This window comes from Danio rerio, chromosome 15 (assembly GCF_052040795.2).
Source record: "Danio rerio strain M-AB ecotype USA chromosome 15, GRCz13ab, whole genome shotgun sequence".
NCBI lineage: Eukaryota > Metazoa > Chordata > Actinopteri > Cypriniformes > Danionidae > Danio > Danio rerio.
Genome location: NC_141035.1, coordinates 40,234,254 through 40,253,234, shown reverse-complemented (window position 1 = coordinate 40,253,234; position 18,981 = coordinate 40,234,254). Strand labels below are relative to the sequence as shown.

Below are 18,981 nucleotides of genomic sequence, written 5' to 3'. Positions count from 1 at the left end.
CCTTTTAATGCTAAATTAAAAAAGAAAATCTAAGAAAACATTTAATGCTTCATAACAAGGTGTCATTAGTTACCATTGATTAATTATCTTAAAATGAACAATGAATTTGTTGCATTATTTATTCCACTTTGGTAATTTTAGTATTATTAGTAATGTTTGAGTAATGTAAAGAGCATAAGAACAATTTTGGTTGTGCAAAGAAGAGCATTATAAAATACTTTTTTTGCAATGGAAAGCTTCCATAGATTGTTAAAATGTCTATATAGGTAGGTAGGTAGGTAGGTAGGTAAGTTACTTTATTTATACCCGAAGGTAGATTTTGTTTGCAGTCAAGAGTCCTCATCTCACAACAGTGCCACACAAAAGGAACTCTCATAGTAACAACAACAAATGAATATTAAGACATAAAACGTAAATATAAAGAATAAATAAATAATCACTTTATGTGTCTACCCCCCCCCATAAATGTTTAAAATTATCAAAAATTTACAAGTCACTAAAACATCTCTGCTTTAGTCTATGCCTTATTTAAATGTCTAATGGCTGCTGGTATGAAACTATTTTTGTATCGTTTCGTTCTACAGCTTAATACTAGAAACCTGCGACCAGAGGGAAGGAGATGAAACTCTGAGTGTAGGGGATGAGCAGTGTCACTTAAAATAGAATTTGTGATTCTCTTTAGCTGCCTGGTGTACACAGCCTATAGATTGGCTAGTGACACCCCGGTCAGTTTACTGGACCACTTAACTACAGATGCCAAAAGTTTTTGAAAAACAGTCACAAAAATAAGACTTTTTATTTTTATTTTTTGAAAGTTCTCATTTTTAGCCTCCTCTTTTGTTTGTCAGTGATATTGCAAGTTGATACAGTCTCCTTTATCAATCATTGTTTGTCTATGAGCTTTTTCCATACTGTAGATTTCAATAATGAAATGAGCACTAGTTGTTTGTGAAAGTGTCAGGTGACCATCAAAATAAAGTGTTAACATGTGTAACAGTCTAATAATACTCTCAGGATGGCTAGTTGCAGATGCAGAGTTGCTTTCAGAAACAGCAGCATGCAAATTAAAATGACAACAAAAAAAATCAAATCTGCTGCTTTCATACTCAATCCTGCTGCGATAATAAAGCAGCCTTGTGTTTGTTTTCTATCAAGTGTAAAGAGGGCGAGATTAAAGTGATTTATGGTCAAAAATAAAGTGACACCTAAACTTTTGGTAGTTCGTAGCCGAGGGGCCCAATTTTAGATAAACACATCCTGTGGCAACTCTCTCTTGGTGTGCGGCCTAGTTTAACTCTCTCTGTCCACACACACACACATAAACACACCACATCCTCCCTTGTATAGCTCAAAATGTGAAAAAAAAGCATGGTTAACACTGTGCCTTTATATTCTTGAAGAAAGTGCTTGTGACGATCATTTGGACCCCTCTGCAAGGTTGTGTAAGCTTACATTTCAGATCTCAAAGTTATGTGTGAAACAAAAGCAAAAGTACGTGCAATCAACAGACATTATATTCTCACATATATAAACACCCACACATTCCCACACACCCCACAAATGCACACACACACACACACTAGCCCAGGATGCAGCACTGTAACTTAAAACTGCTGCAGAAACGCTGGTTTGCTGTTTGAAAAGTTTACGGTAAATAATGCGACTAATCTTCATGTGCATTTTTATTATCAAAACTCATGTGGTCAATCTGTTAAATGTGACTAATCTGAATTATATCACTTTCAAAGTGCATCATTTGGAATAGTCTAATATTGTACGGTTAATGCGAGTCAAATGAAGTGCTTTTTGGGAAGGTGTATCAATAAGCCTCTATTCGTCAGAAGCTCAAATGCATGTTAAAAGTATCCACCTCACATTGCAATGCGGAAATACACTTTTATTTCATTTAACGGAATGGTTTACCTCCCCCCAAAAAAGTATCTCACTGTTTACTCTTAGCGGTTTTAAACCTTTATACGTTTCTTTATTCGTTTGAATGAAAAAGTAGATGCTTTGAAGAATGCTGGTTGGTGGCACCTATGGAAGTCAATAAGTGCCAGCAATTAGCATTCTTCAAAATATCTTCTTTTGCGTTCAACAGAAGAAAAAAACTCAAGAGGGTTTTAAACAAGTAAATAATTGCATTTTTGGGTGAACTATCAGTTTAATAATGATTAGGAGCAGGGCCTGTTTTATTCCTATTTATTAATATTACCAAAGAGGAATAAATATTGTAACGTCTGCATTGTTCGTTTAAAGTTAATTTATTAATCAATGGTAACTAATAGCATAAAATGTTGCCAAATATTTTCATGGACTTGGTGCTTTTTTTAATTCAGCATTTAAACCAGAGGTTATCAACATGCTATTTTCATAGTATTTAGTTTATTTTAAACTTTATTGTCCGTTCTGCTTGGAATTTGTCTTTAACACTGGTGACTTGCATACAACCATAGAGCAGTCACATAATAGCAACACTCATCAAGACAACAGCATGAGTTAAAAACTTAAAAACAAATTAGCCCCATGCATATAACTGCAGATCATTCTTAACAACCACCCCATTCACATTAAACAGTGATCCAATTTAAGACAACAACTGCAATTGGGAGAAATGACTTTCTTGCTTTAGGAATTTTAAACCTGCATCTTGATGGTAACATTTTTAAAGCAGAGTGAAGGGGATGTGTATTATACCTAAAATTGCAATTGCTGTTTTTTCCATAAAGGAGTCAAATAGAATCTGCAGCGAATGTTATTTGTGACCAGTTACCTTATTTGCCTGATTGATAACTTCCAATTATTTCTTCTTGTTGAAGTGTTGTGTTACCAAACCATGAAACAATATTATGTTTGATAACACTCTATATTCATGATTTATATTCCATGTTTAAAGTATGTGTACTAACATAAAAACTTCTCAACTTGTGGAGGCTGACTTGCCTTTTTATAAACAGCCTCTACATTACAATCAAAATTCAGTTTATTGTTAATAATTGTGCCTAAAAAATAAAGTAAAAATATTATTTAAAAAATAAACTAAAACCATGTAAAGTAAAATTAAAATAATAATAAAAACATTTATAAATGTATATAATTTATAAATGTATAAATTATTATACATTTATAAAACCAAAATTAAAAGTGCACACATACTATAAAAATAAAATCAGTAAAATGTATGGTAAAAAACATGTAGCTGTGGTTAATCAAGATTTTATCTTTAGAAATCTGTATTAAGAAATATGCATATTATCATACTATAATTTACATCACTTATGAGAAAAGAAAAACTAAAAAAAAAAAAGCATGCACAAAAACAAATGAAAAAACAAAAACAAAAAAAAATGTATGCAGGGAATTGTGGGGAAAGACAGTTTTCTGCCATTCAGAGTATATATATCAAGGAAACTTACTGTTAACCAGATTACTTAATTTTACTTTCATCATGGTCATTTTTACAATGCAGTAAAATTAATTAAAAAAGTTAAATAAAAATCTGAAAATATAAAAACTAAAATGAATTCAAATTGCATAGAATCTCAAACACGCTGACTATTTCACAGAAAATACTTTTAAAAGGAAATATTTAATCATGTTTATTTTAAACCACCCACTTACCACAAACTAAATTGCGAACTCTCTTAAAGATACCATGTGTTACTATCATTCTCACCCCAAAAAACAAGATGCACACATAAAAAAAGCGATGTAACCCTAATTTGGATGAAAAAAGAACGAGTCAACACTTCGCTTTTGGTACTGTATATCAACCACCGTGAAGCACAGAGGCAGTCGACCGCAGGACTGTGCTGAAGCACCACGATTCAGAAGCCACATCTTCTCTCACACATAGCTTTACACCCCTTTTAGCAGGTAACAGGTCATCTGACTGTGCTTATGTGCAATAAGAACGTTTTGTGAACTAGAACAAAGCATAATCACTCTTGGGACTCCCACAGTCAAACCGGACAATATAACAATGCAACATGCATGAATGTTATTGCTTTTGGATGCCCTGCAGCACTGCAAAAAATGCAAGAGGTGCTTTTCCTAGAACTAACTTCACTTTCATGTACTTTTAACCAGCTGGTGTCAATGTGTTGTTTTTTTTTCCTTCCCTGAAGTATGAAGTCATTTCCCTTTACGTGACATGCATGATGTTAACAAGTGGCTGAATTCTGTCTAATAATGCATGGTTTAAGTTATAAAAAAAAAAACAATATATATGGATGTGTGCATGGATGTGTACATATACATGTGTATATATGTGTGTATATATATATATATATATATATATATATATATATATGTGTGTGTGTGTGTGTGTGTGTGTGTGTGTGTGTGTGTGTATATATGTATATGTGTATATATGTGTGTGTATATATATATATATATATATATATATATATATATATATATACATATACACACATATATATATTTATATATATATATATATATATATATATATATATATATATATATATATATATACATATACATATATATATAGATAGATAGATAGATAGATAGATAGATAGATAGATAGATAGATAAATATACAGTTTAAATCAGAAGTTTACATCCACTGTATAAAAAGGCACATAACCATTTTTTAAAAAAAGGTAGATTTTAACGTGACTAAACTTTTTTTCCTCTTTTAGGTAAGTTACTATTATGAAATTTGTTTCTGTTATGCTTAATAGCAGAATAATGAGAAAGATATTTAAAAAACAAATTGTTATAGGTTTTCTTGAAAGTCATGTTTACGTACAATAAGATTATTATGCCTCTGAAAAAGCTCAGATGATGGTGTCAAGGTTTTGGAAGTTTCTGATTGGCTAATTGACAACATTTGAGTTAATTGGAGGCACAACTGTAGAATAGTATTTAAGGAAAAACTCAAACACACTGCTTACTTTTGTGGCAACATGGGAAAATCAACAAGCCAGAATTAACAAGAAAAGCCAGATTACAATTTGCTAAATTACACTGGGAAAAAGAATAATTTTTGGAGACATGTCCTGTGGTCTGATGGAACTAAGATTGAACAGTTTGGCCATAATGACCAGTGTTACATTTGGAGGACAAAGGGGAAAGCTTGCAAGCTTAGGAACACTATCTTAACTGTGAAGTATAGGGGCGGTAGCATCATGTTGTGGGGCTGTTTTGCTGCAGGAGAGACTGGTCAACTTCACAGCATCATGAAGAAAGAACATTATGTAGAAATACTGAAGCAACATCTCAAGACAACAGCCAGGAAATGAAAACTTGGCAACAAATGGGTCTTCCAAACGAACCATGTCCATAAGCATACTGCCAAAATTAGTTAAAATGTGCTTTAAGGACAACAGAGTGAATGTCTTGGAGTGGCCATCACAAAGCCCTGACTCAATCCTATAGAAAATGTGTGGGCAGAATTAAAAAAGCTTGTGCGAGCAAGAAAGCCAACAAATCTGACTCAGTTACACCAGTTCTGTCAGGAGGAATGGGCCAAAATTCCTTCAAACTATAGTGAGAAGCTTGTGGAAGGAAACCCAGAACATTTGACCAAAGATATACAGTTTAAAAGCAAAGCTAAAAAAATACCAAGAAAATGTATGTAAACTTTTGACTGTCTAGAAATTAATAAAAAAATCTCATTATTCTGGCATTTAGCAAATGTAAACCATTTATGTAATCCTAACAGACCTAAAATAGTAAACGTTTGGTATAAATTACCATCAGACATTTTTAAAAAATGCTCATATTCCTTTTTTTTAGAGTGTATGTAAACTTCTGCTTTCAACTTCATATAAATATGGGTCGGACAATGAAACTGAAACACTGGCCAATTTAGTGTTGGTGGTTTCATGGCTAAATATGAGCAGCCTGGTGGCCAATCTTCAATGATTGCACATACCACCAGTAAGAGCAGAGTGTGAAAGTTGAATTAGCAGAGTGGTTGCGCAGTTTTACTTAAAATATTGCAATGCACACAACCTTATGGGTAACAAATCAGAGTTCACAAGAGGACAATTTGTTGGTGCACATCTTGCTGGCACGTCTGTGACCAAGACAGCAAGTCTTTGTGATTGTATCAGGAGCCACATTATCATGGTGGGTAATTTCAGCAAACCTTCAAGAAGGACAAACCACATCCAACTGGAGAAACTGATGCTAGAGGCAGCTGTCTGAAAGGGAAGTCTGGGTGCTGTCCTGGATTGTAACCAATAAATTCACAGCTGTTCAACTCACCGCATAATTAAATGTGCACCTCAGCTGTCCTATTTTCACCAAAACTGTACACTGGGAGCTACACAGGATCAATATACGTGGTTGCAATAGCCAAATCTTTGGTCACTCATGTCTATTCCAAATGTTTGGTTTCATTTGTGCTAGCTGTGGAAATCTTGGGCTGTGGACAATATGAAACATGTATTGTTTTTTCGATGAGTCCAACTTCACTGTCTTTCCCACATCCAGGAGAGTTACGATGTGGAGAAGCTCCAAAGAATCATATTACCTAGACTGTTGCATGCCCCGAGTGAAGCATGGGGGTGAATCACTGATGGCTTGGGATGCAATATCATGGCATTTCTTAGGCCCAATGCTTGTGCTATATGGGCGTTGAACATCTCCTACATCTCCTATGGCCTACACAGTTACAAGATCAAAACATTATTGAGCCACTTTGAGGTGTTTCGGATGAAGCGTTTTTCTCCACCAGCATCACTTAGTGATCTGGCCACTGTTCTGCAAGAAGAGTTGCTCAAAATCTCTCTGACCACTGTGCAGGACTTGTGTCTGTCATTCCCAAGATGAATTGATGATGTATTGGCAACAAAAGGAGGCCCTACAACATACTAATGAATTATTATGCTCTAAAACCAGGTTTCTGTTTCACTGTCCCACACACACACACATTTGCGCGCATATATATATATATATATATATATATATATATATATATATATATATATATATATATATATATATATATATACTGCTTTTTAACGCAAATTTCTAAGCAACTCAATGAATTTAGACGTATAGACATGGTTAAGATGATCTGCTGCAGTTCAAACCGAGTGTCAGAATTGGGACAAAAGGTGATTTAAGTGACTTGAACTTGGCATGGTTAGGGGTCTCAGACGGGCTGGTCCGAGTGTTTAAGAAAACTGTTGATCTACTGGGATTTCCACACACAACCATCTCTAGGGTTTACAGAAAATAGTCAAAAAAAGAGAAAATTTGCAGTGATCAGCATTTCTGTGTGCGCAAATGCCTTGTTGATGCCAGAGGTCAGAGGAGAATGGCCAGACTGGTTCAAGCTGACAGAAAATCAACAGTAACTCAAATAACCACTCGTTACAGCCGAGGTATGCAGAAGAGGTATGCATTTTCTTGGCACACTTTGGGCCCATTAGTACCAAACTTCTTGAGCATCGCGTCAATGCCAAACCCAACTTGAGTATTGTCCATCGCTTTATGACCACAGTGTACCCATTATCTGATGGTTACTTCTAGCAAGATGTCATGTCATAAACTAGTAAGGTCTACCTAATAAAGTGGCCGGTTTGTGTGTGTGTGTATATGTGTGTGTGTTTGTGTGTATATATATATATATATATATATATATATATATATATATATATATATAAATATCTCAAAGCAATAAGGTCGAACTAATATGCTAAACTGTTGCAGCGCATGAATTAATCTTTAAAACATACGTGTCATTTTTTTTCCTCTCTCTATCCTTTCTTTTTTCTTTCAGCAGAACAGCTACCATCTCTACTAAAACTTGCGATCTTTGTTAGAGATGTGCAATTGGCTTCCTGTTGCAGGCATCCTTTTCTTTGAACCATGCTAAATGTAGAAGCATCCAAGGCTAAATCTGTAACTGCCATGCACATACATTTCTCAACCTTTACACCGTCCTTTATTCTGTGCAGACAGGAGCATTTAAATTTTTATTGTTTTGATTTTTTTATAAACGATTTGTTACCTGAGGTTGATGACCCATTCGTTGGCTTCCAGGGGTTTTCCCGGGTCGGCTTATTACAGTGTCTGCAGCAAATCTCCCTCTCCTCTTGAATCTTTGGCTTCCTGTGGAAAAAAAAAAACGTATTTGAAGAAATCGGTCCATATTTTCCATTTGTAACTTGTGTTGATGATCTTTTCTGACTTTATTTGTGACTTCAAGTTCAAACTGAGTCACTGTGTTTTCCATTGGTGTGTTGTTTTTACCACTTGTTGATCTGGTCAGTTAACACCTGCAGGTTTAGTAACACTTTTGCAGCTGCGTTTCTACACGTTTTCGATCTGTTTGCTTAACCACAGCTAATTGTGACCAGACGGTAAAGGTCAGTAAGAAAACCACGCGCTTTCGGGTGCTGCTGCTGATTTCCCTGCTTAGATTCGTTGTATATCACATTTGCGGGTTTATATAGGACAAAATAACACTTCGTTTTTTGGACCCCTTTAGACATTTTATCATGCACTGTTAGTTTTTTATTTTAAACAAAAGTTGTCAACTGAACCGTTCCAAAACACAAAAGGTTTTAATATCTTCTTTTGAATAAAAATCAGCCAGTTACTTTAGAGAGAGTGGGTTTTCTCTTTTTTTTTTAAGTAATTAATTGATTTTTACAGTGTCAGAAGTCATTATAGTATTACTAATATTTGGGTGAATTGTATGTAGTTAGAAACTCATCGCGTTTAAGGTCTGTTTTTTTTTTCTTCACTGCCTGATTGATATACGATAGAAAGTGAGTCTCGAAATGTACAAGAAGCACTGCATTAAATTCCATCTTTTTCACGCCATATCTTTAAAATATGAACATTTATTTTACCCCAATAAATTCAATGGAGTTTCTGCGCTAGTCTGCTTATCCTGACTGGTGGGTGCGTGCATCTCGTTTTACACTTCAACAACTAAATGAGCGGTGATGTCTATTTAACTGATTATATTTTAATGACATTACAAACATTAATGCTGTAACAGGAACCTTATTCAATTGGAAAATAGTAACATTAACTATTACAGTTTATCAGTATGGGAAGAAACACTAGCTGTGCATATACCCTATAGACATTCTGCTGACTGTAATAAGAGTACATTTAAACCACTTTGCATTTTTGAAAAGCTTTGGGCACAGATGAAAAACTTGACCAAAGGATTCCTATTCACACAAATCTACAAAAACAGCTAAAAACATTACATTTTGCATGCCAAGCTAGTAGAAGGTGATGTCACGTTGTGGAAAAACACTACACATATGCGCAACTGTTGTTTTGGTTGTCAAAAACAGACTGAACGTGTAATATATAGATGCATGCAATTAGGGCTGCACGATTCTGGCTAAAATGAGAATCATGATTTTTTGAGTTAAAATCAAGATCACGTTTTTCTCGTGATACTGTAGATTGAAAATAAAGTTTAATATGAGTAGGCTATTATTATTGGTATTTCTCAAACATGGTAAAACAACAATAATAATATTAGGCCAATGTGCAGTATAGACTTGGAATGGTGCACTTGAATAGACTTTACTGTGCATTAACGACCACAACAAACTTAAAGTGATTACATCAGACACTATTCATAATTATAAAGTTGAATTGTTGTGTTTGAAACATATGCTTGTTCCTTTGTCATTAGCTATGTTTGCATTCACCTATTTTTATGTGCACTTTGGATATACGCATAGAAAAACGGTTGATGGAAATGGCAAGATGCGCATACATTTTGAAAATGCGCATAAACACTTGTGCATAGCTGAGTAGGATAAAGTTTTTATTTGATAAGAAAAGATGCGCATGAACTGCAAACACAACTGGAAACACTTTTACCGAAAGTCCAGTATGTGCATTAAAAAAAGTAATGTGATTCAGTTATAAGAGATCATGTTATGTTAAAAATGTGTGTGAATGGATAATCCAGCTAGCTGAGCACATTGTAAAACATCTGAAATGTTGTTTTGGTCATTTTAAAATTGAATATTATTATACCATTTTTTTCCACTGGTAAAATGAGACATTTATTATTATCAGATTACCTTTTGCATTTTATTCAATTATATATTGACCTTATTCTTCAACGCGGAAGTGCGCTCAATTTTGCGATTTAGTTTCCTATGGGAGAAATGACTAGGAATAATAAACGCAAGAAAATGATCAAACTATTTGCTCTATAAACAAGCGGTTGCATGATTATACAGACAAAGTAGAATTATATAAGAAGAAAATGTCAGTTTGCAACATCAAGCAGCATAACAAGCTGTTTTTAATGTCTAAAAATGAATGGAAGTGAATGGGACCTGAAGTCTCGAGCCAAAAATATTCAAATGGCTGCACCCGCTTTTATGTGAAGAGTAAGATGAATAGGTTTGAGTAGTTTGTTTGCGCCATTAAAAAAAAACATATCAAATGCTTGTCGTAATCATAACTTTAAAATGAGATATAATCATTTAAGCTTTCACTTTCACTGCCGAGTGCGCTCATGTCATGGCTGCCCTCACTCTGAGAAAACAAAAACCTACAATGCAAATCATACTTCCCGTGGGGCTCCCAAACGATCACTCTGTGTAACAAACTGAGAGTTACTTACAACTTTACTACCTGTTATTCCAGCCTGATCTCACGAGAAAACGTAAGTATTTTACGTTTTGCCAGTTTAGTGGCTAATTCGTACGAATTCGTACGAGTTCAGTCGTACGAAATGGTACGATTTTAAAAAGGAGGCGTGGCACCTGACCCCACCCCTAACCCCAACCATCATTGGGGGATGAGCAAATCGTACTAAATTGTACAAATTAGATCGTGTGAATTCATACGAATTAGCCACTAAATGAAAAAGTTACGAATTGCCGTGAGATTGTGTTGGTTATTCACAACCTATGCAGTTTCTGTTCACATAGACCTAAATCGTGAGCATGCATATGTCCTCTTAAAAGAAAAGAAACAAACGCGTCAGCTCATGTGTGTTTTTGCTGCCGCAAATACATCACATTACATTGTGATGTGAATTATTCCTTATAAATACAGTATGTGGCACTTTTAACATCATTTGGAGATATGTATTTAGATCTAGATTGGTGACCCCTGGTGTTTTGGGGGTCGATTCGAGATGTTTTTTTTTTTTTTCGGTTAATTGTGCAGCCCTACATGCTATGGCACAATTTATTTTAAAAATAGTTTTTTAGTTTGCACAAAGATAATGTTATTGCTTTTTAAGAGTTCACACTTAACTGATGATTGATAGTAAAGCGTGTTTGGCATGCTGTCCCGGGAGAGAGCCATGAGCTCAGAATCTCCCCGAGCCTGCATATTATGTGCATAATTTAAAAAAATAGGTGAAGTCAACTTAACAGTTCCAAGTTAAAACAGGTTTAATTACTCTATTTAGGTAACCCAATCAATTTTTACAGTTTGCTGAAAGTATGCTCAAGATGTATTGTTACCAGCGTGATGCTAACATGCATTTCAGTTACACGCTGTACTATTTGATCATAGTAACCTAAGAGCAATTTCATGCAAATGTCAACCTTGCCTTGAAAAACATTTCAATAAAAAAGGCAAAACCCGTTCTAGGTTTTTTGTGTAGGCTTCTATTTAGCAGTTCTCTAAAATACTCAAAAATGTCTCTGTTGATGTTTTCAAACAATTATATTTGATTCACTAAAGTCACACAAGTGGCAGTTTCACATCCGTCACATCCATAACAGAGAGATGTCACATCCATAACAAAGCTTTTTCCTCACAAATGCAAAAATGTCAAATAAAATTAAATCAATCGTTTTGTTCAATAGAGAGCAACTCTTTTCTTTTTGATTAGCATTTTTTTTTTTTGGTTTGTGGAATTTAATTCACAGAATTTGTTGTATGTTGTATACTGTACTTTTATTTTTTAGGTCACATCCATAACACGTGTTTATTTTCCTCATTTAAAATATGAAAAATGTTTGCAGATTGTTATTTTTCTGATCCCTTGAATCTGTGGTGACCAGTTTTGGAAAATAGACTATAAGAACATAGAAAATAAACAGATGTTTTAATATAATGTTAACATACACTTTCTCTGTGAATTTATGTTTTGAGTTTTTACCGCAAATATCACATCCAGATCGCGGGAAATGCTCTCAATATAAATGCCTTAAGCATAATATACTTAATTATTATAGTAAGCAAATCTAAACATTTTTAGAAGTATTGCTTATACCCTTGTTGAAGAAAGTGCATCTGCATAACGTCTGCAGGAACTCTGTAACATTTTCAAAATAGAATCCCAAGATGCACCATTGTTAAAAAATAAGAAACGAGTCGGTGTGAAGTGAAAAAGTATGTTGATCTATAATGCACACGTTCAACAAAACAACACATGTGGACAGCACAAGTCATCATCTTATCAAATGCGCTGGTTTATCAAAAGATAAAGATCGTTTTAGGCTTACATTACCTCCTGTAGGAACAAAGGTTTTGAATTCAGGTAGCAGGAAACAAGCAGAAAAGCAAACAGACAATGGTTTCCTCTGCTAGGAGGTAAAGTAAAGCAACCTGTAGCATATGTACAGAGCGAAGGAATGATCATCCGATTTTACGCGATTCAGCTATGCTGTCCTATATGAACAATATTGAATGACATCATAATAAACACTTCTTGATTGTTTTACATGAAAGGTAATGTATTTGAGGCTGAAATGTTGTGTGAGTGGATACTGTTTGCCTGTAGGTGCATGCATAGGAAAAGAAATGCATGTGCATGAGCTTGTGGATGTTATAACTATGTATGTTTAGGAAAACAAGCATAAAGATAACTGTTTGAATGGGGCTCAGGTTTGGGTGTATGTTGAATTTTGGAGTGGAACAGACTTTGGCTAAAAATGATACTAAACATACTGCTCTGAGGGTGGAGATGACTGACTTTCATGTTTGCTTTTTTAAAGTCGGGGACAATTGGGGGGCTCCCCTCAGTTTCGGTCCTGATAGTAAGTATTGTGTTCCAAAACACTCCTCCGACTTATCCAGTATTTTGTGCATTTGATGTTTTTGTACTGGCTTAAATGCTTAAAAACGTGACTTACATTGACCGCAAGCACTACAAATCCACAGTATCAATCCATCTTCATAGTACATGATCTATCTAGCTATAAAAATTATAATAAATACATTTCAGTTATTAACATATGCATTACTCCTTTCCTAAATTGTGTTAAAAAATGCATTGTAATACAAGTGTAATTCTTCATAAAGTTTTTATCGAAGCCTTATTGTTTATCTTCTGCACGTGAACAATAGACCGTTATTAATTCCCCTCATTTTAATGGAGCCGGTTGAAAACTAATTCATGTAGGTGGAACAGGGGGCTGGTTGGGGAAAATGTGTCTGTTGGAAAGTACAGAAAGTAAGCATCTATACCACACGTCAAAACACATCTGACACACTTGACTGATATTCGTTTTCAAATTAAAAGTACTTTTATGTAAATGCATATTAAAACAGTTGCGTACAGTATGTAAATTGAATGTTTGCCCGTGAAGTTTTGCACGAAAACAGTTTTCAATTATTTTATCTAAATGGAAGCGTTGGTTTAGTACTTAAGATAAAAAAGTGACACTCGTTGTAACTTGGGACTGTTAAATTGACTTAACCTATGTTTTTTAATTATGCACATGGTTCATTTAAGTCAACTAATCCCTTTAAAAGCAATGGGTTTACTTGTCATCAGAAGCTGCAAGGAAACATGACCGGAGCAATGTATTTTAAGTTTTGCAAAAATCACTCTGGAGGCGTGCATTTCCAATTAGCCTGAAAGGTGAGAGATAAAAATGTGTATTTAAAAAAAAAAAAAACTATTATTGCAGTCAGTGAAGGGTAAGAAGTCAAGTGTGCAGTGCACATGCAAAATCCTTCAGTGTGGTTTAAAAACCTTTTTAAGATTAATCTCACTTGAGAGTTTCAACATCCAAAAGGCAACGCTATATATATATATATAAAAAAATTATTCTAATAAATGAAACGTTCAACAATGACACACTGCTTTACAAATTGTAGTAAGTAAATAAAATGTATAAAAAAGCAGAAACATTAATTGTCAATGAAGACTTTGTGGTGTTTGCTTTTGGTTATAACTGTAAATGTGTTGTTGCATTGGTGAAAATGTGTTTACCAAGCTAATTAGGTTCCGCTGACATTAGCTAACAATAATGTGCTGCATTTTTTCACAACGCAAAAAAAATTAGGAAAACGCGCTGCATTTTTTCACAACGCAAACAAATTAATAAATTGTGCTGCCAATTTTTACAACTCAAACAAATTAAAAAAACACGCTGCATTTTTTCACAACGCAAACAAATTAATGAAATGCGCTGCATTTTTTCACAACGCAAACAAATTAATAAAACGCGCTGCATTTTTTCACAACGCAAAAATATTAATAAAACGCGCTGCATTTTTTCACAACGCAAACAAAATAAAACACGCTGCATTTTTTCACAACGCAAATAAATTAATAAAATGCGCTGCATTTTTTCACAACGCAAAAATATTAATAAAACGCACTGCTTTTTTTCACAACGCAAACAAAATAAAACGCGCTGCATTTTTTCACAACGCAAACAAAATAAAACGCGCTGCATTTTTTCACAACGCAAACAAATTAATAAAATGCGCTGCCAATTTTTACAACTCAAACAAATTAAAAAAACACGCTGCTTTTTTTCACAATGCAAACAAATTAATAAAACGCGCTGCATTTTTTCACAACGCAAAAATATTAATAAAACGCGCTGCATTTTTTCACAACGCAAACAAAATAAAACGCGCTGCATTTTTTCACAACGCAAACAAATTAATAAAATGCGCTGCATTTTTTCACAACGCAAAAATATTAATAAAACGCACTGCTTTTTTTCACAACGCAAACAAAATAAAACGCGCTGCATTTTTTCACAACGCAAACAAAATAAAACGCGCTGCATTTTTTCACAATGCAAACAAATTAATAAAATGCGCTGCATTTTTTCACAACGCAAACAAATTAACAAAACACGCTGCTTTTTTTCACAACGCAAACATATAATAAAATGCGCTGCTTTTTTCACAACGCAAACAAATTAATAAATTGTGCTGCCAATTTTTACAACTCAAACAAATTAAAAAAACACGCTGCATTTTTTCACAACGCAAACAAATTAATGAAACGCGCTGCATTTTTTAACAACGCAAACAAATTAATAAAACGCGCTGCATTTTTTCACAACGCAAAAATATTAATAAAACGCGCTGCATTTTTTCACAACGCAAACAAAATAAAACGCGCTGCATTTTTTCACAACGCAAACAAATTAATAAAATGCGCTGCATTTTTTCACAACGCAAAAATATTAATAAAATGCGCTGCATTTTTTCACAACACAAAAATATTAATAAAACGCACTGCTTTTTTTCACAACGCAAACAAAATAAAACGCGCTGCATTTTTTCACAACGCAAACAAAATAAAACGCGCTGCATTTTTTCACAACGCAAACAAATTAATAAAATGCGCTGCATTTTTTCACAACGCAAACAAATTAACAAAACACGCTGCTTTTTTTCACAACGCAAACAAATAATAAAATGCGCTGCTTTTTTTTCACAACGCAAATTAATAAAACGCGCTGCATTTTTTCACAACGCAAAAATATTAATAAAACGCGCTGCTTTTTTTCACAACGCAAACAAAATAAAATGCGCTGCATTTTTTCACAACGCAAACAAATTAATAAAATGCGCTGCATTTTTTCACAACGCAAAAATATTAATAAAACGCACTGCTTTTATTCACAATGCAAACAAAATAAAACGCGCTGCATTTTTTCACAACGCTAACAAAATAAAACGCGCTGCATTTTTTCACAACGCAAACAAATTAATAAAATGCACTGCATTTTTTCACAACGCAAACAAATTAACAAAACACGCTGCTTTTTTTCACAACGCAAACAAATAATAAAATGCGCTGCTTTTTTTCACAGCGAAAATAAATTAATAAAACGCGCTGCTTTTTTTCACAACGCAAACAAATTAATAAAACGCGCTGCATTTTTTTACAACGCAAACAAATTAATAAAACGCGCTGCATTTTTTCACAACACAAACAAATTAATAAAACGCGCTGCATTTTTTCACAACGCAAACAAATTATTAAAACGCTGCATTTTTTCACAACGCAAACAAATTAATAAAACGCGCTGCATTTTTTCACAACGCAAACAAATTATTAAAACGTGCTGCATTTTTTCACAACGCAAACAAATTAACAAAACACGCTGCTTTTTTTCACAACGCAAACATATAATAAAATGCGCTGCTTTTTTTCACAACGCAAACAAATTAATAAATTGTGCTGCCAATTTTTACAACTCAAACAAATTAAAAAAACACGCTGCATTTTTTCACAACGCAAACAAATTAATGAAACGCGCTGCATTTTTTAACAACGCAAACAAATTAATAAAACGCGCTGCATTTTTTCACAACGCAAAAATATTAATAAAACGCGCTGCATTTTTTCACAACGCAAACAAAATAAAACGCGCTGCATTTTTTCACAACGCAAACAAATTAATAAAATGCGCTGCATTTTTTCACAACGCAAACAAATTAACAAAACACGCTGCTTTTTTTCACAACGCAAACAAATAATAAAATGCGCTGCTTTTTTTCACAACGCAAACAAATTAATAAAACGCGCTGCATTTTTTCACAACGCAAAAATATTAATAAAACGCGCTGCTTTTTTTCACAACGCAAACAAAATAAAATGCGCTGCATTTTTTCACAACGCAAACAAATTAATAAAATGCGCTGCATTTTTTCACAACGCAAAAATATTAATAAAACGCACTGCTTTTTTTCACAACGCAAACAAAATAAAACGCGCTGCATTTTTTCACAACGCTAACAAAATAAAACGCGCTGCATTTTTTCACAACGCAAACAAATTAATAAAATGCACTGCATTTTTTCACAACGCAAACAAATTAACAAAACACGCTGCTTTTTTTCACAACGCAAACAAATAATAAAATGCGCTGCTTTTTTTCACAGCGAAAATAAATTAATAAAACGCGCTGCTTTTTTTCACAACGCAAACAAATTAATAAAACGCGCTGCTTTTTTTCACAACGCAAACAAATTAATAAAACGCGCTGCATTTTTTCACAACACAAACAAATTAATAAAACGCGCTGCATTTTTTCACAACGCAAACAAATTATTAAAACGCTGCATTTTTTCACAACGCAAACAAATTAATAAAACGCGCTGCATTTTTTCACAACGCAAACAAATTATTAAAACGTGCTGCATTTTTTCACAACGCAAACAAATTAATAAAACGCGCTGCTTTTTTTCACAACTCAAACAAATTAATAAAACGCGCTGCATTTTTTTCACAACTCAAATTAATAAAACGCGCTGCTTTTTTTCACAACTCAAACAAATCAATAAAACGCGTTGCATTTTTTCACAACGCAAACCATTTACAAAAACGCACTGCATTTCCTCACAACACAAAAAGAACGGAACACAACGGAAAATTTTCTAGGGGGCCCAAAAACGTTTTAAACTATTAAAAATGTTAATAAAAGTCACTTTTTGAACTTTTCAAGGTTAAAAGTTGTTGAAAAAAAACTAAAAGTCCTATGAAGCAATTCAATAGCATAAATAAATGGCGAAAAAATAAAAACATGATTCACAAAATACATAAAATTGCTAACTTGCAGATATTTTTAACAGTGTATAATGTTGCATTATTTGAAGTCTTAACTTTTATACTACATACTCTTTTACCATTTGAAGCCATATATATGTATTTATAAATATGTAAGTGTCATCTGCCTGTTTCTCACCTCTCTCGATCCTCCGTCATGGACCCTGTTAGAGAAGCATTGATGGAGCCACTCTTTCCTTTTATGCCAGGAGTGAAAGGACTGTCTTGAGTCAGTGGAGAAGAGTGTATGAGAGAGTGATACGGGTGAAGTAACCCGGTGTAGCCCATGAGCGAGGAAGAGACCTGTGGCGGGAGCGAGCGGTGGAGAATGGGGTACATTGGCGTGGGATATGGATAAGCTCGGAGAGAGTGGAAGGCCATTATTTCACTACAGTTCAACACCATGCTCCGATTTGGGTTAACCGGAGGCCAGCAAAGACGTGGAGTCTGAGACGGAGCTCCTGCAGAAATTATGGTTTCTCTGGAGAAAATGGGAGACACGGGAGATACTGGAGAACAGGTCTTTTTTGGTGGTGAGTGGATCTGCCTCTTACGGTCTTTATTGATGGAAGAACGTTCTTCCGAAGAGCAATCGTGGTTTTCTTCTGTACAGTGGTCTCTTTTGGACATCTGAGCGTACTTGTGTGTTTTGTCATCTTGGGGTGACTTTGTGTTTGTTTTTGTTGGATTTTTGAGATGCGCTTGACACTGTTCCACCAAAGACTCGACTTCTAGATACTCCGCGCCCCTCAGCAGCTCCTCCAGGTCATCTTTGGGAACCTCCACCGATTCGCTGTACACATAGTCTAGGATTTGCTTGAGAGTATGAGGAGAAACGCTCTCTATGGCGCAGCAGTATCCTGGATTTGGGTTATGCTGGTTTGTTAGTTGACGCCTGAGTCGTTTGCTTGCCAGCGCGAGGATCAGAGCATGGGCTTTAAAAGAAAGGCCCTCAACGGTGAGAAGTGTGTCACAAAGGGTGCCCGCCTGGCGAAGCTGCTCCGTCTGATGTAGAAACGGCACATGGTGAGGGTTATGAATGCGGATCATCTTCAGAGAGCAAAAGGTGTTGCTGATGTGAGATGATTGGGCTGAGAAATCTCATGACAACCTTTGGAGGGGGAAAAAAGACAGAGGTTAAATTTGTCAAGGGACGGTGAGGAGTCATAGTAAGTGTGAAAGAGATAAAATAGACTAATAAAAAGCAATTAGTTAGTTTACTTAAAAGTGCCTTAAAA

At 34.6% G+C, this 18,981-nt stretch overlaps 2 protein-coding genes across 3 annotated transcripts in view; one reads left to right on the top strand and one right to left on the bottom strand.

Moving 5' to 3' along the window:
- Positions 1 to 18,981, top strand: part of LOC147840672 (uncharacterized) — a 105,478-nt gene that overhangs the window by 14,978 nt on the left and 71,519 nt on the right. The window lies entirely within an intron of this gene.
- The window catches only part of zbtb32 (zinc finger and BTB domain containing 32), a 37,182-nt gene that overhangs the window by 12,940 nt on the left and 5,261 nt on the right, over positions 1 to 18,981 (bottom strand). For both annotated transcript variants that reach the window (XM_087284515.1, XM_087284516.1), the window contains exons 2-3: positions 17,883 to 18,854; positions 7,994 to 8,094 (exon numbers count right to left, since the gene is read on the bottom strand). In XM_087284515.1, the coding sequence (XP_087140641.1) occupies positions 7,994 to 8,094; positions 17,883 to 18,793 (1,012 nt within the window). In that variant the 5' untranslated portion in view covers positions 18,794 to 18,854. The remainder of the gene's footprint in view (positions 1 to 7,993; positions 8,095 to 17,882; positions 18,855 to 18,981) is intronic.